The 22,550-nt window shown below is 37.4% G+C and overlaps 1 protein-coding gene across 1 annotated transcript in view; it reads right to left on the bottom strand.

Annotated features, from left to right (window-relative positions):
• Positions 1-22,550, bottom strand: part of LOC127215282 (cubilin-like) — a gene marked incomplete at both ends in the record, with an annotated part of 174,129 nt that overhangs the window by 146,227 nt on the left and 5,352 nt on the right. Inside the window, 7 exon segments of the mRNA XM_051175657.1 lie at positions 1,375-1,591; positions 1,973-2,138; positions 2,821-2,999; positions 3,866-4,010; positions 12,727-12,917; positions 13,702-13,864; positions 16,119-16,300. Of these exon segments, the coding sequence (XP_051031614.1) occupies positions 1,375-1,591; positions 1,973-2,138; positions 2,821-2,999; positions 3,866-4,010; positions 12,727-12,917; positions 13,702-13,864; positions 16,119-16,300 (1,243 nt within the window).

Genomic DNA, 22,550 nt, shown 5'->3' on the forward strand with positions numbered 1-22,550 from the left:
TCAAGACAGACAGATGGAACTCTAGCAACCTATAAATGCTCTGCATAGCTAGGAACCCAGCAGAATGCATATTCAGCCAATAGAATGGGGATTACTGGAGAAACAGTTAATACCCAAGATATATGAGTAATACAAAACACTTAGTAATGACAATTGGAAATAATCTGATCAATATAATGGGCAAATGCCCTGAATGGGAATTATCCCTAACAAGACATAGAAATGAGTCATGAATCTATGAAAAAAAAAGGGGGGGGGGTTTATTACTCATTAACAAAGAAATGAAAACTCAAGACCCAATGATATGTTATCACTGTCTTAGATACTGTTCTATTGCTGTGAAGAAACATCATGACCAGGGCAACTCTAATAAAAGTAAGCATTTAATTAGGAGCTTGGTCACAGCTACAGAGCATTCAAACATAGGAGCCTATAGATCCATTCTCATTCCAACTCCATCCCAGACTCATCCTGTTATGATGACTGTTATAAAAAAAAAAGAGATTTTGTTATTGCTGTTGTTGGGAATGCAGAGAAAAAAGTAACCCTTATGCATTGTTAGTAAGAATGTGAACGAGTTATTGTGGAAAGCTATATAGAATTTCTTCAGAAGTTAAAAATGTAACTATCTTATGGCCAAGTGACTGTATCTGAAGGGAATTAAATCAGTATGTTGCAGACGTAACTACACTTTTGTGTTTATTACTGCCTTATACACAATAGCAAAGATATAGAAACACCCTGTGCCGTCATAGATAAATGAATAAAGAAATTATATATATATATATATATATATATATATATATATGTATGTATGTATTATGGGATACTATTTTATAAGGAATGCAGTCTTGCCACTCAGAAAAAAAAGTAGGTAAATTTAGAGGACATTATATTAAGTTAAATAAACCAGGCATAGAAATAGTAGGACCACATGATAGCTCTGATATATGGATTCTTAAAAAGTAGATAATGTAATGATGCTTACCAGAGCCTAAGGATAACTGGGGAGGAAGGAAAGATGCTTGTAAAAGGTAGAAAGGAGAGGACATCCCAAGATATCTATTACAAGGCAAGGTGACTATAGTTGATGACATATCATGATATTTTGTGTTATTACCAGTGAAATGATGACTATGCTAAATCATGTATTTGTCAATAAGATAGTATATAAGGTCAAACAAAATATGTTGCCAATTTACAACACAGACTTGAGAATATATATATATATATATATATGTGTGTGTGTGTGTGTGTGTATGTGTGTCTGTCTGTCTGTCTGTCTGTCTGTGTGTGCAGTACTGACTTTGTCTATGTACAAAAAGTCTACATATTATGCTTCAAAGTTTAGCATAAACAACAGAACATTCTTACCTCCCAAGAGACATCTGAGCACCAATGTCATAAACTTCCAGGTAATCATTTATGCAGCTGTAATGAAACTCCAGGTAAAATGACTCAAACGTCAAACGAATCAGTTGGCCTTGCTGGACTACTATACGCCAAGTACAATTTACACCACTTGGGTAGATATTTGGATAACCAGGACTTTCAATGGTTCCCATTGCTGCTGTAAGAACTTCTCCACATTCTGTTAAAATAATAACAATAATAATAACAATAGTTAATGAATAAGGTACACAGGTCCCAAAATAAAATGTGCTTATCATAATTTATTAAAAGCTCAAAATAAAACTGTTGCTTATCTGCCATATATGATAATTTAGTCTTCTATTAATGGAAACATAATAACTATTGGTAAGTATTTGTTGAAAGTATAGTCTTTGTTTTTAAGTGTACTTCAGAATTTTTCACAGAATAATTGATTTTATATAATTCATTTATTTTATGAAATTGCCTTTCCAGAGGTGGAGATTGAACCTAGAGCCTTATACACAGACAAACATCCCTAATTTAACTGCCCATTTATTATGATAGAAGCACAGAAGGGGATAAAGAGACATGTTCTTACCTAAATTCTCAGTACTGTACTTAGCCATGAAGCCACGATTTTCCACAGAAGAACTTTTCATAAATGTGACATAGAGAACATTATACACAGATGTATAAAATGATGGTATGTTTGTGCCACAAAACTTTTCATTTCCAGGAGATCCTAAGACCGAACTGCTACCAACCTTAGGAAAAGTAGATATAGCCAAGTTAATTTTTATTAAATGCCTAATTTGGGAAACTGTCACCCTTGGTGGTGAAGCTATTAGCAATCAATAAGTGTGTGTGTGGTGGTAGGGCGTGCACAATCAGTCCCTTTTGGGGACTGTGAATAGAATAAGTATTATTTCTTCTTTCCATTCAGGGTGCATTTTATTCTTGCATCATTTCTCTAGCAAGAGTTTCCATTATAGTGCTGAGCAGAAGTGATGAGACAATATGTCTGTCTTTCAACCAATCACGGAGGTGAAGCATTTAGTATCTCCATCACTGTATATGATGGTATGTGTATGGTTTTGGTGCCCTATATCAAATTAAGAAAGTTTCTCTTTCCACAGTTTTTAAAACTGTTTTTATTATAAGAAGCAGTCAAATTGTGTCAAGTGGGTTTTTTTGCATTTTATTGAGTGAATATATTGTCTATTCCTGTTATATTCTGTACTATAATGTTCCCTGATTTTTCATGCTAGTAAAAATCCCCCTTCATCATGTTCTATAATCATGTACATAATGTATTCTATTAAGTAGTGTTCTGCTAAGAAACTTCATATCTATATTTATGAGATATTGGTCTGTATAAGCAATAGTCCTTTTCATATAAACAGCATGTAGTGGCTTTAGTGGAATTCAATGGTATTTCACTCTTACCTCGATATAATCAGTATCGCAGGGGGCAGAAGTTCCAATCTGGAAGTCAGTGAAGTTGAGGAGAACAATCTGTTTGGGGGGTTGGGAGATGGTCCACCTACAGGTTCTTTGTCCAGGATATGCGTTAGGATGAAAAGGTGAGTGAATGACTCCTTCTCCTGTTAATTCACCCCCACAAGCTATAAATGGAAAAACAACCATGTTTGCTCAGAAATAAACTTTTTAGCTTCAGTGTCATTAAAAATCTAACTCTGATTAAGGAAACAGCAGAATGTGACATCTTTGGGAATATTTTCTATGCCATTCAAAAACATACAATAACTAAAATAAACTAAAAATTAAAATGTTAAAATAATATAAATTTAACATTAATAAACAAGTAAAAAGGACATTAAGGGGCTAGAGGGATGGCTAGTAGTTAAAAGCACTGGCTTCTCTTAGAAGATCTGGGTTTGATTCCCAGTACCCCTGTGTCAGCTTACAACCAGCTTCAACTCCAATCCCAGGGAATCTGACACATCTCCTGAACTCTGAGAGCATCAGGCACACATGCTGTGTTCAGACATTCATGTAGATAAAAAGCCCATTCACATAAAACAGTAAAATAATTTTTAAAAAGATAGGATTGAAAACATGACTCAGTCAATAAAGTGCTTGCTGCATATGCATGAATTCTGTTCCCAAGCACCCATGAAGCTTGGTACAATGGTGTGTGTGCAATCCCAGCTCTAGGGTGGTAGGGGATAGGGTGAGCACAGAGAGAGATGACACCCTAGAGCTTACTGGCCAGCCAATCCAACTGAATCATAGAGTTCTAGGTTCAGGGGAGGACCCTGTCTCAATAAGATGGAAAAGAATTGAAGAAGAGATTCAACATCAATGTGTTGGCCTCAATAGGCACAACACACACACACACACACACACACACACACACACACCACGTACGCACACATGCACACAACCACACACACGCATGTGCACACATGCGCACACACGCACACACGCATGTGCACACACACAAACAAGAAAGCAGAAGTTTCCTTACCAACTTGATAGTCAGCTCTGAAACTCGCCTTCTGGGTTAAAGCATCTATTCTCAGCCTGATCCAGACTTTGTTAGATATTGATCTAATGGGTAGCAGGGTTGCATTGCCACAGACCTTTCCAAGTAAATTGTTGTGGTCTCCAACCTAAGCAGAAAAGTAAAGAAGGATTTGTACAGTTAATCAGGAAAGTCACTTTAGAAGTCGGGCAGTATTTGGAGACTAGTCAATGGCACATCCAAAACAAATAAAAGCTTAATTTAGGTAGTGTCTATATAATATTTAGAAATAGTACAAACTAGTAGTACTAAATATTGATAAAAATCTTTAGTGACTACAGTTCATCACTTCATAATTCTTAACATGTGCTAATAATTTCCACAATATCAAAGAGAAAATAAATCTGTAACTACAGTTTCCCCAAACAACAAGAGCCAAGAATATAGCATATGAAAAGATAAAAGTTCAACTAAGTCTGTAATTAAAGGAATAAACTGTGTTTATTACCCCCCCAAAAAAAGTCAGGAGGAAGGAAGGGGAAAGAGATATACATAGAGAGAGAGCCTAGTGAATCAATACAAAACAAGAACAAAACCATTAAAATGTTTAAAAAAACATAAAAACTAACACTAAAACCTAATAATTAAAATATTAAAGGAAGCAAAGAACAGCTTTTTAAAAGGACGGTCAAGAATGGGAACACCAAAGGCAAATTTTAGACAAATGAGAAAACCAGAAATATGTCTAAGTATATAAAATAAAAATTATAAACATTACAGAGTCTAAGAAATAAACAATGAATTAACTTTGTAATTCTGTGTACAGTCTTTGCCAGTCTTTGAAAGTTCAAGATAGATTATTTTCATAAAATTATATAAATTTTATGGGAATTAGAGGAATACTGCACCACGGGCAAATGGAGTATCACTAACCAGTTCCTTCACCCCACCTTCCCAAGAAGGAAGCACCGTAAGAAGATGATGTATATTTGCTAAGTCTTTCTCAACCTTTACGGAACAGATAACTTCCGCATAACACTTGTTCAAAGGTCCCCAGGCATGGCACAACTCTCTACTACCAAATTCTAACATAAATAGTAAAAAATAAAAACCATGGATCAATTTCACTTATTAATATACAGACTCTAAACACAGTTCTAGAAAAATAAATTTACAAAGCACAGACTCAGTGGGTAAAGTGCCAAGCCTGAGGACCCAAGTTTGATTCGGCAGGGCTGACACAGCGAAGCAGAGACCTGATTCCTGTAAGCTGTCCTGTCCTTCTCACATGTGTGCTGTAATGCAACTGCCAACACATACACAAACAAATAAATACATGTAATAAAATTAGATCAGTGCAGTGGCCACAAACTGTGTCAATGGCCCAGTTCTTGTCCCCATCTTTCATCACCCTCCTGAATTGATAACCTTAGCAAGTTACTACATCTAAGCCTAGATAATGAGATGGAAAGGGATCTGTGAGATAGTAGTTTCCCAACACTTCTGGTAATAAAACATCAACTAACGAAGAATTCTTGTTATTTCTGACATTTCTAAAAGTGGAACACTGGAGATTCTCCCCCACAGTTGGGAATTGTACAAAGAATACACAAGAGACTTTAGTTCCATGAAATTATTCTGCAGGATGGCACGCCCTAATATTAATCTACTCTCAATTAGCATATCAAGGTCTCTGTAAGTACTATGCTGGCAGAGTGCCCTAGGACAAACTTGAGACAGGCACAGATACTCTCTGAAGCTGTGGCAAATGTGATGCTAGTGTAGGACCAGGGCTCAGCACAGTCCCTTAACCTGTGCTAAACACAGTGGCCACTATAATTAGGCATTTGGGGAAATGTTAGGGCATTTTTTTTATCTATTATTCTGATTTTGGTGGGGAATGACAAGCATAGAGTAGTTAAGAGTCTGAAAGGTAACAGTCACACACAAGGATTCTCTAGCATCCTGTGTGATTTTCCCTTAGGTGAAAGTTTTGCTGTTGAACACAAAATCTAGTCCACTTTTACATATATAACATAAAGTACTTTTGAAAATTTATAATATTCACAATTTTCCAGGATGACAAGTAAAATACAAAAGTACTTTCATCTTCCTTCCTGAGAGCTGCCAGGAGGATCTCACTTTTCAAAGAGATCAGTCACTGGCACATCAGCCTGCGTTTACTCAGGAGAATTCCTGGTAGTGTAGGAGATAAACAACTGACTCCGTTCTACCTCACACTGAAGCTTGTCCAGGCCTTTCACATATTGCAATAAATTTTGTTGCCTTAATTTTACTTGTAACTTAATGTTTTTAATATAATGTGTAGAAATATGTATAGATGGATTTCATTTCAGAATAGTAAAATGATAACATAATAGGATGTTATATTAGAAAAGCTCTCTGTGTGCAGGGAGTTAAGGAATACTCGGGAGACATAACTTTTAAAGCTGAGGTCAGTGAGAATTACTTAGGTTAAGGGAAGTGGGTAGTAAATGAGAGGTTGGTGGGATATTATGACATTGTTCCTCATCCAAAACTGGTAGAAGTGCAAAGGTCTGGAAGGGTACCTGTCAATATACAGAATTACACCGCAAATGCTGTCATAAGAGCATCTGAGATGCAGACAGTTTTGTATGTGGATCCATAGCCAAGGATGTTCTGAGAAGAAAAGAACTAGAACTATTTTAAAGGCTTGGCCACATGAGGTAATCACATTCTGTTCCACTGAGGCAGGCTCATCCCAGTTCTTTACGCCAAGCTCTTGACATCTACAACACAAATTTCTTAGTCTTCAGTCAAATTACACTGTTTGACCAAACAACAAGTTTCAGAGGGAAGATAAAGTGTCCTTTCAAGTATCTAGCAAAAGCAAAACAACCAAGCAAACAAAACAAAACCTCCTGCAGGGAGGTGCTTACAGTATTTGACAAATTTTTTTTTGTCAGTTAATGTGAAACCTGTGTAATCTAACAATTCAGTCTTTAACAGGGACAGAATCCATACTTCAGCTCTTGAAGACTAAAATACATGAAATACGAGGAAGATAGTGTCCTGTCCTCTAATCCCCGGGGTTCTATTTGCTCTGTGATCATTGTCTCTCTTTTCTATTAGTCCATTAAAAGATGACAAGAAGGAAGAAAAACATCAGAGCAAGCTGAAGTGGGCTGGTCCCCTGGGTTCTGATTAGTGAAACTCAAGGACATTAGCAAGGGAGAATGCAGCTGCCATCCAGATGTCATACAAGGAACTTACAGGCCTCAAGGGCCCTCAACCTGGAAGGTGCAATTGATTTTGGCTGTGTTTCTCTCCTTGTGGAAGGATACATTATTAATTCTGGAAACCTGTACTCTTCCTGGATCCAAGGCATAGCAATATTTAACCACCACATTTTAAACAGAGATACTGGAATAAAACTTACCAAATGCTCTAACTGACCCCAAATTCATTTGTAGTTAATATCTTAGGATTTGTAAATTCATATTCTCATCAAAACAAAACAAAACAACAACAGCAGCAACAACAACAACAAAAACCCAACCAAACAAAAACAAACAAACAAAAAAAACAAAACAACAACTCTTTTCTTTTTCTTTGTGCTTGGAAACTAGAAGAAACAATTTCATATTTCATAATCACAGGCTTCTTTTATGTGAGAGAATTGAATATCTGTTCTCTGTGTGAGACTTGTCATGTCTCCTGATGGAGCACTAACACTTAATCCTTCCCATGACTATGAGGTTCACTGCAGGAATTGCTCAGCCTTGAGGAATTCCAGTAGATAAGATGAACCTATTTCCTTGTAGAGGCTCTGGCTGTCATTGGGTGACTCAATCATCACTGTTTATTCTTTCCTCCCCAGAGACCAGGGGCCTTGGCCAAAAGCCAAAGCCCTAGGAGACAGCAGCAGAGCCTCAAGCAGAACAGATCCCAAATGGACATGTTGACAGGGACAGAAAATAAACATAGTATTGAACCATGGGATATATTCTGTTTGTTATCATTTTTTTATTTGCCTAAGCCATGTTAATAATTGCTTATTATAGCACAACCTGAAGAAGGATAACTAATATTGAAACTGGGTTTTCAGTAACAAAGTTTCTCTTCCTTTGAGAAGTCATGAATGCCATGCAATTTTCACTTGCAGGGGAGCACAATAAATTCATTCATTTAGTGGTCACATTTACAAAGGAATCACATGGTCAATACAAGATGCTAGTGTTCTATGACCAGGGCTCAAGTTTTTCAAGGGTTTATTTTGTTTCACTGTATATGTGTAGGTCCTTGTGTTTACACAGGTGCACATGTATGTGAGGGTGTGGTGTGTGTGTGTGTGTGTGTGTGTTTGTAAGAGCACAAGTGGAGGTTGAAGGACACCTTAAGGTTTCATTCTCAGAAACATTATTTACCTCCTTTGAGATGGTGTCTGTCCCTGCTCTGGAACTTACAAAGAGGTTAGACTGACTGACTTCAGGGGGAGTCTTTTGTCCCAGACACCCCAGTGCTGGGATTACAAATGTGTGCCACCACACAGTTTAGAGATCCAACTCAGACCTTTATGCTTGCAAGGTAATTTCTTCACCAACTGAATATTGCTGTCTGCCTCTCAAGGATTTATTTACTCATTTTGTAAATACTGAATGTCAGAACCCCAGGATATAATGAGCAACCCTGGCTATTTAGCCTATGAAGTATTGCAAATGGCATTTATAGGTTGAATTAGCTCCTAAAGAAAAACTACCTTTTAAACATGGGTTCTTATAAAGGAACTACTTCCTGTACAGAGAGCTAAGATTAACTGGGCTGCAAAACATAATTCATATGAAAATTTAAGTGCAGGTTATAGAGCTGAGTAAGCAGCAGACTTTGACATCTAGAATAGATCAGATCTCCAAGCCATGCCTTAATGCAAATGTGCATTTCTGTGTGTGCTAACTATCCGAATTTGTTTTTATACCTCAAATCCTAAAATCCATTTAGGTATGAAAACTTAATTCAAAGCAAACCAAATATGCTAAAACTAGGAGGTTTGCCCTATCCAAGGGCTGAAAACAGAAAACAGAATCTGACCATATGATAACATTAAATATGTTAACATATTCTCCGTGAATTGAACTGCAAGATGATCAACAATTTGGTGGCAGAGGGACTTGATCTTAACAATGTTTGGCTAATACAGGTAAATGGAAAAGGACTGGTTCTTCACCCCAAATAAAAGAATGATATGCAAGGGATAGAAGATGAATGATAATAGGCATGCCTATTTATATTACTATTATCATCATTATTATTGGCTATTATTTTTTATTCTTCATTAGCATGTTTGACCATTTTGAGGCTAGCATTTCAGCATTTTAAGAACATTTGAGATCTATTAAATAGTATTGGCTCCAATAGCTCTATCAATAAAATTACCGGATTTTAAAATTTAGTTTATAAAATCAAGAAAATACAATCTATTTTTTTCCTAGACTATCTTCTCCCCTGATTCTAAACCACAGCATGCAAGCTTCCTTTCTCCTTCCCATCATTCTCATCATTGTTTTGTAATAACCACTCACTAGTAGGTACTGTGCTGAGAGTCTGCTAATAATCTTCCCAGGCTCTCAGAACACAACCCAACCTCTTTATCACAGCTTGTATGGCCACATAGGATTAATGCTTGCCTAATTCTTTTCTCTTCTTTTTTATGATTCTAGTCCCTGTAGTCTGTAAGGTGTATGGTTTTTCCGCCTGCCGCCTGGTCTTGTCCTGCCGTCACGCCGCCAGCCCCAAAAAATGCACAGAGACTTTGTATTTGATACAATGCTATTGGCCAGGTGCTAGTTTCTTACCGGCTAGCTCTGTCTTAATTATTAACCCATTTCTATGTATTTCCACGTGGTCTTACTGAGAGCAGAGGAATGGCCGTTCTGCTTTCTCCAGACTCTCCATCTTGACTCTCCTTACTACTTCCTCTTTTCTCCTTGTCTCCTAGTCCCGCCTATCTTACTTTCCTATTGGCCAATGCTTTATTCATTAACCAGTATGAGAAACATATACATAATGGCATCTCCCATCAGTAGTCTGTTTTCAGTTTTTTAGTTTATCATAAATTATATCATTCAGTGTCTGGGGTTGTGTTATCCACTGTACCTAGCATCCCCTTTCTCTTGGATATTTGTCTTGCCAGCTCCCAACCTGTAGACCCAGAAAAGCTATTGCAGACCAGTTATAATAGTGATGAAGTCAAGAGATCCATATTTTCCTCTTATTTCACTCCTTTATAATATTTTTTAATGTTTAATCATAAATATAGAATTTATGGGGAGTGGAGGAAGCCCTGAGCAAGTAAAGTCCTGAGTGAATGTGCGCTGTTGACATGGATATGGCCACATCAAGGACCTTAGCCTCAGACCCACAGGGAGAGTGGCAAAAGCCTTCCCCTGGATGAGTCTCAGAGGTATGGCAAAGCCTTGCTCTGGTCTATGTGCAGATGCTGGCAGTGTGTGCAGAGAATGTCCACCATAGCTTTCTCCATATGGGTATGTATGGCCTGAAGGCTGCTCTTCTATAGAGACTGTTCCTACTGAGGTCAGCTAAACCTGCCTCCTTGTTAATTGGTATATAATAGTCTGCTTCCTTTTTTATTTGTATATAATAACCGATATCCTTGTTCACCTGTATACAATAACCCTGCTTTTCTGCCCAACTGCAGATAATTAGTGAGTTGTGCTTCTGGGATACTTCATTTTCTCCATCAGAGAGCAGAGCACACCTGATCCCAGCTCTTCTTTATATTGGTGTCTTTGCTTTCTTTCATTCTTTCTCCATCCTAATCAAACCTGGCCCCTGAGGCTGTGCGGATACAGGACAGTTCTAAGAAGGCAGATCTTCCCAGAAACCCTTCTGTTTTTCTCAAATGCATGCCCTCCCATTCTGTCAGCCTGTCCTGTAATGATCCTTTTCCAGTTTCCCTGAGTGAAGTATGGGGAATATTGTTCAGAATATAAGTGGAGTGTAAAATTCCATTCATTTCCCTCCTTGGCCTGTTTTAAGCATCAGCCTTAATGTCATATACTTTAGACATTCTTACTCAGTCTAAACATTTTCTGGAATAAAAATTTGAACTTTCATTACTATCCTGTGTCCTTCATTCAGAGTAGTCCTCATGGCTTAAGCCACTTATGATATATTAATGAGAGACACGGCTTTGTGTTCTAGAAAGATGTTTCTGTGACATCTATCATAATGTTGTATATAATTTAAAAGCTCTGTTAGGCAAGAACAAATGAACTAAAAGTTAATCTCCCTTTGAATTCTTCTTTTGTAACCAGGTCACACTAACCATAGGCGAAATGTGTTTTTAAGAAGTCGAAACTTTAGTTGAGATGTGTGTGTCTGTGTGTGCATGCCTGTGTGTGTGCATGTATACATGCTTGTGTGTATGCATGCACATGTATGTGTGTGCATGCACATGTGTGTGTGAATGTGGCTTTTTTTTTGTTTAAGATAACAATGTTCTTTTATAATCTCCATCAAAGCCTTATGAGGTGGTGCACACATCAGAATGTAAATACTTACATGGCTGGCCATGAAAGAGTCTTACTGGCTGATTCTGGACTGAAAAGATCGGCACAAAAGCCGAAAATTTGGTCTAGGAGACCTTATATTTTTATAATGCTTTGTAATAACCTATAAGGCTTTTTACTTATTCCTTTTCTCGATTTTATTCTCCCAAAGGTTAAAGAAATAGATACGGCATCTTACTGAAGTAGGAACAAAAGTACTCAAAAGAACTGTCCAAGGTTTCACTGACCTCTAATAACAGAACAAAGTAATAATTTAAATCATTGAACCCAGTCACATTCTAACTACAAAATATTCAGCCACTCTGCTTTGCAAAATTAAGTAGTCGGGTGCCAGTTTTGTGATTTTTGCCCTCCCCCCCAACATTTTAAAGAATTCGGTAGATGGGTAGAAATTCATGGAGTGTATTCATCAAAGACACAAAGGCTCTATCATTCCAGATGTGCTGATCCTATAGCCAGCAGAACAATCTCTGCAGGAATGCACAGAAACTCTGCAGAGTCCTTCGATATCACAGTGATGTTTTTGTTTGTCTCAGACAACTACTGTGTCTACCTATGTAGTCTCCTGAGACTTGAGAGTAGGGTGTGAGATTCACAGAGTCATCTCTCTAGAGAAGTCTAAGCTCCTCCATGGTTAAAGGCACACTACTACAAGTCTATTCTTGCAAGAGACTAGTGCAACTCTTAAATTCAAACTGCTACACACTAATCAACAATTGTGGGCAGGTAACTTAACTTCTCTGAGCCTTGAATTCCTGAGATTAAAACAGGAGGCTATGGGGATTTAATGAGTTATCATAATTCTGTGTAAAGACTGACTGGGCAATATGGGCAAATATTTGACTTTCTCTATGTTGTGGTGTCTGACACATAAAATTGCTATAGGAAATTTATCTGAAATTATGATCATATCAGTAAATCGAGTTGCATTCACGTGCATGTGCCTTAGTGATTAGAGCTCCATTGAGCAGCTTATGACTCATCACTATTATGAGTTTCTAGTTTCAACTCTCCTCTTAGTGCTTCTTTGGCTCCCTTATCAAGCTCTTGCTTTACCTTCTTTCAGTCTGTGTTAGACAGATTCTTTAGATGCCCTAGAACACCTGCTCTTGAATTCTCTCTTCATCTGACAGCTTCCCACTCCCCCAAAGTGCTGGTTCAGAAAAAAAAGGTATAAAATGCCATTTCTGATAAGCTCTCTGATGATCTTGACAGCCATTTGAAGACCACCACTCTACGGAATGTGAAAGTTGTAATGAGTGTCCCAGAAGGAGAACTAGGTGGAAACGTTACCTCGATGTAAGTGTGAGTACAGCCCATTTGGCTCTCCAGCTCCACGTGGGTGAAGCTGATATCTATTTTCTCTCCTTCAGGCTGTGTGATGAGGTAGACACACTGTCTGTTGTGACTGAAAGGTCCAGTCAGGAGAGGAAGGAGGAGCTCACCCTCTGCGCTTGTGTAGTTTCCACCACAGTGCAGATCCGCTGAGGAGAATAAAGGAGAGAAGGAATGGTCATGGGGATTACATCCCTCTGGCTTGATATATTAGATTCAGTTTTCAAAACTATACCCACCCTGCTTTGTCTACCATGTGTAAGTCCATGCCACTCATTATAAGATTACATATGTGTGTGGACATAACTGTGCATTCAGCCTGAAGCCAGAGCAATGGAGGAAGGGGGATCAATGAGAACCCTTACTGTTTTTCCTGATATGGAGATGTACAAGGCATTTACCCCATGAGTTCTCACCAAGAACACAGTAACAGGTGTCAAAAGCAAAATTCTCTAAAGAAGGTCATATAGTATTTCATTTTTGTTCTTTGTTTCTAGGTATGAATGTAACTAAAAGCATCATAGCTATGTGTATGGAAGCGAACTCTAGGTACTGGAATGGCTTCCTGGAAGTTGGTTTCTGTGCACTGGGCTTGATCCAGGAATGAAGCTAGATGTTTCTCAACAGCCTGCACTGTTCTCATGAACAATCTTGCATGCAGCAAAATAGGCAATGTTACTAGAGAACTGAAGTTCTGAATTAGTTAGAACTATGGGTCCCTTAATATGGATCCCATAATTGAAGGGTTAAGGGGTACTGCAGTACTTAACATTGTGGAGATAAAGAATGAATCTAAAGTGGTATGAGAAATACTCACAAAGCCATGTCACTAATCTAAGAAAGCCTCCGTTTTAGGCATCGCCACAGGATGCAGCTGTGACCATAGCACTACACTCCCAGTATACAGCCAGTCTGCGTGGGCAGGGTACTCACAGGGTGTGGTTAGATAGGTTATGTGGAAGCCTTTGTCAGTAATGTCAGCATCAGAATGGAAATGAATGCTGGCAGCAGGGCCTGTAGTCTGGAGCGGTGGGGTAGACAGAGAAGTGCAGAATTTTCCAAGAATGGGGTCTTGTTGGAAAGGACCATCTCGAATCTAAAACAAAAGAACAAGACATTATGTTGGAATTAGTCAGGTTCTCACTAACCAAGATGCTTGGGACATAAGTTTCAGAAAAATCTGTCATTTAGGTATGGTAGCAAGGCATAGCAATCTAAAGTACTGGATTAACAAAATCTATCATATCATTTAGGAAGTTTCCCAATCATATACATGACTAACACACAGTCAGTGTTCAGTAAAGAATGTGTCTTCATGGTCCTGTCAAATTCCTCATCTACTGCTGGAATTTCAACTCTGGGGTAAAATACATGCTTTGGATTTTTTTTTTTTTAATGGTGATGTAAAGTTAGTGTTTTCTTTCATGGTTCCCTATTCCCTAAAATAAGAAATCCTAGTAGTTTAGAAGAATAAAATGAGTATTTCAAGGAAATGGAAGATTGAAAAACAGTGCTGCGAAAGGGTCTGACACTTGGGTGAGTACACGGGTGTGCAGAGATGCAGGTGGGAGAGAATAAGCATATTAAAGTGATGCTTTAAAAGCTGTGATGGTCATTTAGCACTATATACAGTAGCATACTGTATGCCAACTGTGCAAACTTACAAATTCTTTTCCTATGTTCTCATGTGTGTGACTTCTGTGCCTGTGAGAGTGTGTATGTGAGTTACAGGTATAGGTGTATGTATACACACTCGTGTGTGTGTGTGTGTGTGTGTGTGTGTGTGTGTGTGTGTATGTGTGTGTATCTATAAGTTTGCATGTGTATTGTGGGCCAGAGCATTCTTATGGAGGCAGAGCACACGTTCATTAAGTAGTTCTCCCCTTCCATTTTCAGATCTGGTAATCAAACTCAGGTCCTCAGGCTTACTGAACAAGTGCTTTTACCAGCTGAACCATTTCACCTATCCAAACTCTAATGATGTAACCTCAACTCCATAATGTAACTTCAAATCAATGGTTTCCTCCTCTCCTCTCCTCTCTTCTCCTCTCCTCTAATTTCCTCTCCTGCATCCTTCCCTCATCCTCACTCTCCATTTTTTAGCAGGACTGCGGCTTGAACCTAGGGTCTTGTGTAATCTCCATTCCTTAAAAACTCTTGTTGGCTTTTTATGCATTGAAGAAATCACATTGACTACTCAATGATTCTAACATATTTACAAATATATATATACTATATAGAACACCATGGAGTGAATAAACTGAAGAATATTCTCATATGGTCAATTTCATTTACTCAAATTAATTTTTCCATTGGCAGCAAATTTATTGGGCAATGCTACTTTATTTTTTTACTTGTAACTAGTTCCTTGAAACACTGAGGGAGTTCAATATTGTCCCGATGATTGATACTTTCTATAATGTGGTTTCAGGAATTAATATGTAAGAATAAAAAGGCTTTAATCTTAATTTGATAGGATTTATTGAATATTAATTTCACAATAACTCACTTTTTACTGTCAGCTTTTAAAAGGATATTTTGCTAAGACTTTCCAAGGAGAAGTTGATCTTTGAGTCATCCCCAAAGGTTTCAAATCCATTATTACCACGGCTAATGACTAATGACTTCAGTTTTGCAGACCTGCTTGGCAGCTGCATCCTTCATCCTTTATGAATAATTCCACAGCACTCCTTCCTTTTCTAATGGGTTGAGAAAGGCTCACTGTCTCTTTAGCAGTGCTATGGGGTACTGAGATTTACAGTACAAAATTACAGGAAGCTCCTAAGGACTCAATCTCCTTAGTGACCTTTCCACTCTACAAGTGGAGAGCTACCTTTGTGATGGATCTAACTGTGTATGGAATTTGAATGTAACAGGCTCTTTTCTCATCTATATGATAAGTCTTTGCTAATGGGATAGAACAGGCTGACTCTGCTCCTCTCAAGGGTGATTTTCAACATTTTCCAGTGAAATTTAACACTGACAACACTTCCCACAGAATCATTATGACCCACTAAAATCAAGTGGCAGGACACCCTGAGGGCTTGCCTTGGACAACTAAAAATTAGAATGTGTTGGAGGAGACAGCCATTGCTTAGGATTTATTCTCACTCCAGGAGCCTGAATCTCTAGTTAGGGATGGGGGAAGGCAAGGCACATACTTCCACACTTAAGGCAGACCTAGAAATGAAGTAACAAACTAATGTTATTGAGATTAAACATTTAGCATCAGCTGCCTAAGTATTGGTAAAAATCCAGGGCCATCCATGGGCATCATTAATGAGTGCTAATCATACTATACCAAGGCCTATCTAAATGCAGGGTTTTTGTTTTGTTTTGTTTTGTTTTACCTCCAAATAATCTTTGCTGCAGTCATTGTGGCTCTCCAGGCTCAAGGTCCCAAAGGTAAATGTTATCAAGGAGCCAGGACTGACTAGAATGTGCCAGACACAATCTCTTCCTGGAGGGTAGTTTCCAGGATATCCCGGAGATGTAATAGAGCCATAATCACCAGTCAGTGTGCCGCCACACTCTGAAATAAGGAGAAAAATGACCAAGTTCATATGTGGACTAAATTCACACAGAATTCTCATAGACTCTGCTGTCAGAAGGCAAGATCTTTTATATCACTATGATGAAGTTAGATTAGAGGCCCTCATAAATTACATAGTCCTTTGAGCTATGGTTTCACACTATAAATCTACCATACACTGATAAGTAAACAAGTCATCCATGCAGGAACTCTGTACCTACAGAACATTGTATGGTTATGTGATTTAAAACACAGAGCTGAGCCTTCTAAGACATAAATAATGAGAATATAGATTCAGATCTTTACCCTAGAAGATTAGTTTCAATATATTAACTATGAAAATTCTGGAACTTCTGTCAGCCCCTACATCTTTCAACAAACTAGAACACTTTATATTTCAAAATAGTTAAGGAACACATAATTTTCTTTTGAGAAGGATTTTCATATACTATAATGAATTATTATATTTGTATATTATACAATTATAAAATAAATTGTCTTATATAAATCATAAATTATATAATATATAAATTATAAAATAAATACATTGTTCACTTTATAAATGAAGATATTTAAATGTACAGGGTGATTAAGTCACTATCTCAAGAATGAAGCAAGTAGGGCACTGAATTGGGCTCGGTGGAAACATCTCCAGCACACCATGCCAACTCCTTCTGTTCTGGTCAATGACTGGAAATGTTGAGAAGAATTCTTTCTCTTTAATAGTCACGTTTGATAAAGAATCTGTGGTGGTTAGTAAGGAATGTTATTGTAGAATCAAAAGGTAGAAATGCCAACAAATCCAGACTTTGATACATATACTTTTAGAAAGAAATGAACTAGCTGGATGGTGGTGGCACACACTTTTAATCCCAGCACTCAAGAGGCAGAGGCAGGCGAATCTCTAGAGTTCAAGACCAGTCTGGTCTGTAAGAACTAGTTCCAGGGAAGCCTCCAAGACATAGAGAAACCTTGTCTTGAAAAACAAAACAACAACAAAAAACAACAACGACAACAAAAAATAAAAAGAAAGAAATGAACTAAGGTGACATTTTAAGTATGTAAAATAAGATATTCATGTGACAATACACACTACTCAGACAAATCTTTTATTACCAAAGCAAAACCTGAAACAGTTACACAGTTTTCATTGCTCCTCAACAGGGAACATCCAAGTACATTTTATAAAACTTAACTTAAATCTACCATGAGTATAAAACTTCTTAATTTGTAAAATAATATAATGAAAAATGTTAAAGATCAGATGTAGATGTAATACATAACAGTTACCACCCATAATGTAGAAAATTTCAAAACAGAGTAGTAGAATGTAAAGTACACTGAAAAAATTCCAGTGTCCCTTATACATGTAGAAAAATGTCCAGGATCTCTGCTACCACTCAACTAAGGTTTATTGACTTTCAAGTGATGAAAGTCCAGACTTTTAAAACAAATTACTAGACTGCCTGTGAAGAAATAGTCACTGTCCCCCATTATTCTAAAAATATAGAATGGTCTGACCACTGCAAATTTGTGCAAAAATGTCATATAAAATAACAAAACCTTATGCATGCTTTTTGACTGAACAATCCCAAAGGCACAGAGGAAAAGTTGGAATAAGGCCAATATACAAGGTGTTTGTTGCACCGGTGTGGGGGCAGTATGGAACAGGAGATAAAATGAAGAGGGGGATGAGGGATGGAATACAAGGAGAGACCGCTAAAAATTAAGGACCAGATAGGGAGTAGTATAGAAGCCTGATACAGTAGAAGCTTCTCTCTCTCTCTCTCTCTCTCTCTCTCTCTCTCTCTCTCTCTCTCTCTCTGTCTCTCTCTCTCTCTCTCTCTCTGTGTGTGTGTGTGTGTGTGTGTGTGACTGGGCATGTCTTGTCACCAAATGAAGTTTCTAGTATCAAGATTGGATTACATCTAATTGAGCTGTTGGTCAAAGGGGTCCTACAGAGTCCCAATCAACCCAGGCTGTTGACAAATCTGTAGGTTGCTCTACTCAAATTATGGCAAGGTTCCATTGCTGAAGAAAGTACCTACACAGCTAACTGAACATGGGGAAGTTGAGCTGATGCCTACATAGAGCTTTATCTTCTATTTTTCTAGCATCTTTAATATGGGAAGTTACCCTACAAGCTATCGAAAGAGAAATGTAAACACCAAGCCAGCCACAAATCCTTTGATCTATGATGATGTCCTAACTACAAGATGTGCTAGAGCAACGGTAGCACAAAGCTTGTGGGAGTAACCCACCAATAACTGATTTACTTAAGGCTCACTGCATGAGATGTAACCAATACCTAGCACTGCTTGGGAAACTAAGAATCAGAGACCAGGGAAAACCAAATGCTACTGTCCTTAAAAAGGAAAAGAAAAGAAAAAAAAGCATCAATGAAATGACTCCTAAGTACAGTCTTCTACACTCATAAATCAGTACCTGCTCAACCATCATCAGAGAAACTTTTTCCTGTAGCAAATGGGAACAAATACAGAGGCCCACAACAAGACATCATGGAGAGAGTTTGAACTTACAATATTCAGACATAAATTGGATATCTCAATCAAATCCCTCCCTTCAGGGCTTAGGGAACCCCATGGAAGAAAAGGCAGAAAGAATCCAAAAGTTAGACAGGATAGAGGACATGAGGAGAACAAGGCTCTCTAAGTCAACTGAAAGCTCATAAGAACTCACAGAGACTGAGGCAGCAAGCACTGGGTCTGAATGGGTCTGCAAGGTCCTCTGCGTACATATTATGGTTTACAGTTCAGTATTTTTATGGGATTCCCGAGTGTGTGAGCGAGTGAGTCTATATTTTTGCACCTTTCTTGGGCTATTTTCCTTCTGTTTGCTTTGTCTAGGACAATTTTAATTTTTTTTGATGAGTTAGTTTTTGTTTTATCACATCACATCATATTTATATTATATTATATTATATTATAGTCCCTTAGAAACATGTTTGTTTTCTTATGAGAGACAGAAAAGGAATGGATCTGGATGGAGGGGGAGGAGGAGAGGAGCTGAGAGGAGTAAAGGGGGAACTGTAATCAAGATATATAATTGAGAAAAATGTCAGTTTTCAATAAATGAGAAAACAAAATACAAGAAGAAAATTAAAATGTGCACTCTGCAACAGAGAAATCTTTAAATGGTGACTTTTAGCATTATATTGGACACAGCAGAAGACAGGACCTTGTAGACTTTGGGAGCTCATTCCCCATGGAGGGATACCTCTTAGCCTAGAGGCAGGAGGGAGGACCTAGTCCCTACTCCAAATGTCTAGACAGACTTCAATGATCCCTCCTGGAAGGCATCACCCTACATGTGGAGTTGGGAGGGAGGGATGAGATGAGGGTTGGGGGGGGAGAGGGAACCGGAATTGATATGTAAAATAAGAAAAATAATAAATAAAAAGAAGAAGAAGACAGTGTCTTGTATACCTAGACATTCCAAAAATTCCAAAAGGAAGTAAACAAATGAATCAAGGAAGAAAAAAAAAAAAAAAAAAAAAAAAAAAAGAACTGATTGAACTGATTGAAAGGGGGAAGGAATAAAAGAGAGAGAAAGCAGTGAAGTACAGCCGTACAGCCATGACCTTTTATATATTGAGAGGTGACCAGGATATTAGAGGGCAAGGCATGGAAACTAAGTATTACAATTAACTTTCCAGAGAGAAACTATGGACAACAGAGACAATGAAAGGGCAGATTTAAAGGCTGGCAGAAAAGAAACTTAAAGTCTCATGTATGATAATATTCATCTAGGGTGAGAGTATAAAAGTGACTGACTGGTCCAGTAAATACCGATGCCATCAGTAGTGGATATGGTCTTAGATGTATTAAAGGGTGTGCTTGAAGAAGAAGTGAAATAACCCTATATAGAATGCAAATTTCTCTCTACTTGCAAGAGATGTCATTTTACATACAAAAAAAATCCCTAAAGACTTCAGAAAAAATAGTTAGATCAATAAAATATGCTAATAAACTAATTCAGGAAGGTTACAGGTTATTCATTAACACTGCACATATTAATAATAAATTATCCAAAATAAGAGATTTTTTAAATTCCATTCAAAATATCATCAAAAAGTGATTCACCTCATGAGGAATTTAACCAAAGATGTGGAAATATCTATAGACTGAAAACTATAAAATACTAAGTGAAATTGAGTAAAATATAAATAAATGGAAAGATATACATTAAAAATTAGAAGAATTAATATTATTTTAAAAACCACATGGAACCCAAGGTGATCTACAAAGTGAATGTCACCTCCTTCTGATTTCCAATGCTATTTTCCATAGAAACAGAAAATCAGTATTGTAATTCATCCAAACTACAAAGGCTCCAAATGAGTAAAACAATCCTGAGTAAGCTGGAGACATCACAAAACTTGGTGTTAAAAAATACAAAGCACTTCTAATCAAAACTATATTAGGAATTTATAAACAGACATCTAGTTCTATGTATTAAAATAAGAAACACAAAATCTGTTTCCTACTCAACTGAGTTTAGAAAAAGATGCTAGGAGCAATCAATAGAGAAAGGATAATCTAATTATAAATGTTGATTGAGCTAGGTCTCCATTTGCAGAAGAATTAAACTGACCATTATAGAAATACAAACGAAAATTGGACCAATGATTTAAATATATGGACTGACCCTATAAAACCACTATTAAACCAGAGGGAAAGATTCATAGGATAGATCTGAATAATAATTAATTTTGAACATGACTCCAAAAAGCACACAGGCAGGAAAAGTCTATAGTTAGTAGGAAAAATTGAAACATCATAATACAATGTTTCTGCACACCAAAACAAGCAATCAACAGGCTAAGCAGAGAGCCTGGAGTGGGGATAAAACATCAATAATCCATATCTTATAGGCTGGTGTGGCATTGATGGCTGAAAGAAATAAGGAACACCAACAACAGCAAGTGGAAAAACCCAGGAACCAGAATGGCCATTGTCAGGGGGTACGCCAGGAGCAAGTGCAGTAAATTACACTGCAGGCTCAACTCTGGACCACTAATACTCAGCACGGTATCGATAGTTAGCACAACATGATGATTTAACATTTGCTCAGAGAGCAGTTCTTACACCTTCTCACTACATATAAAAAGAAAAGGAAAAATAAATATTTGAAATAAGTAGAAAAGGAAAATCAAATAAAATATATTAAGCAAAGTTGTCAGAAAAAAAAATAAATGAGTCTATAATCGCAGCTTGATATCTCAATGCAGTTCTCGCATCAGTAGAGCAAACATTTAAAGTCACTGGAGAAATAAAATATTTGAACAAAGCTACTGACCAAATTCACTAAGTTAACATATGTTGGTGGTCATATCTAATTATTGCCAAATTCATGTTTTTCCTCACCATAATGGAAATACCAAAATAAAACATTAGTCCATGAAGCAAATTTCAAACACTTGATATACTGCTTCCATTACTAAGTGACCACACGGATAATTAACGGTCATTGAGAAATCAAAATAAAAATAGGAAAAGATCTTAAACTGAATACTATAAAAATTTACATTAAAACCTATGGATAAAGGTAAAATCAAGTAAAAATGCTCCACTTCAGTGCATACATTAACAAGTATTTTGTTGCATGTGTGTATGTGTATGTGTTCGAAGAGGTCAGGGCTTGACTTCGGGTATTTTTCTCATCCACACTACCTTATGTATTGAGGCAGGCTTTCTCACATGAACCTAGAGTCTGCCAATTTGGTTCATCTAGCTAGCCAGCCTACTCTGAGGATCAACTTTCTCCACCTCCCAAACGCTGGGGTTATAGGCAGGTTGTCACTCTTGCCTTGTAATTTGATAGCAAGCACTCTACCCACTAAGCCTCTCCTCAGCACCTAAAAAGGTATTTTTAAAGGTCAGAAATCACTTTGCAAACCTTTTAAGTCACAATTGAAGGAAAATTATAAAAGCAACAGTAAGTTAAGCTTTCTAAATGTAAGAGAGAGAAAAAAGTTCACCTTTGATATAAGTAGGTTTGAGATGAATTCAACACAGTAAAGAGGTAGAAATAAAACAACATGACTTTAAAGAACTGGCTACAGCTGTCAGCACCTACCTGGCTTTTTTGTAGGGCTTTTTCTGGGAGATGGCAATAGACATAAAAGAACACCTATAGAAGGGCAACGGCCTGATAGACCTCTCATTGAAAAGAAAATATTGTTGCCCATATGACAAAGGCTGTTTTCCTTAGTGCTGGGGCTCAAACC

This window comes from Phodopus roborovskii, unplaced genomic scaffold (assembly GCF_943737965.1).
Source record: "Phodopus roborovskii unplaced genomic scaffold, PHOROB, whole genome shotgun sequence".
NCBI classification, from domain to species: domain Eukaryota; kingdom Metazoa; phylum Chordata; class Mammalia; order Rodentia; family Cricetidae; genus Phodopus; species Phodopus roborovskii.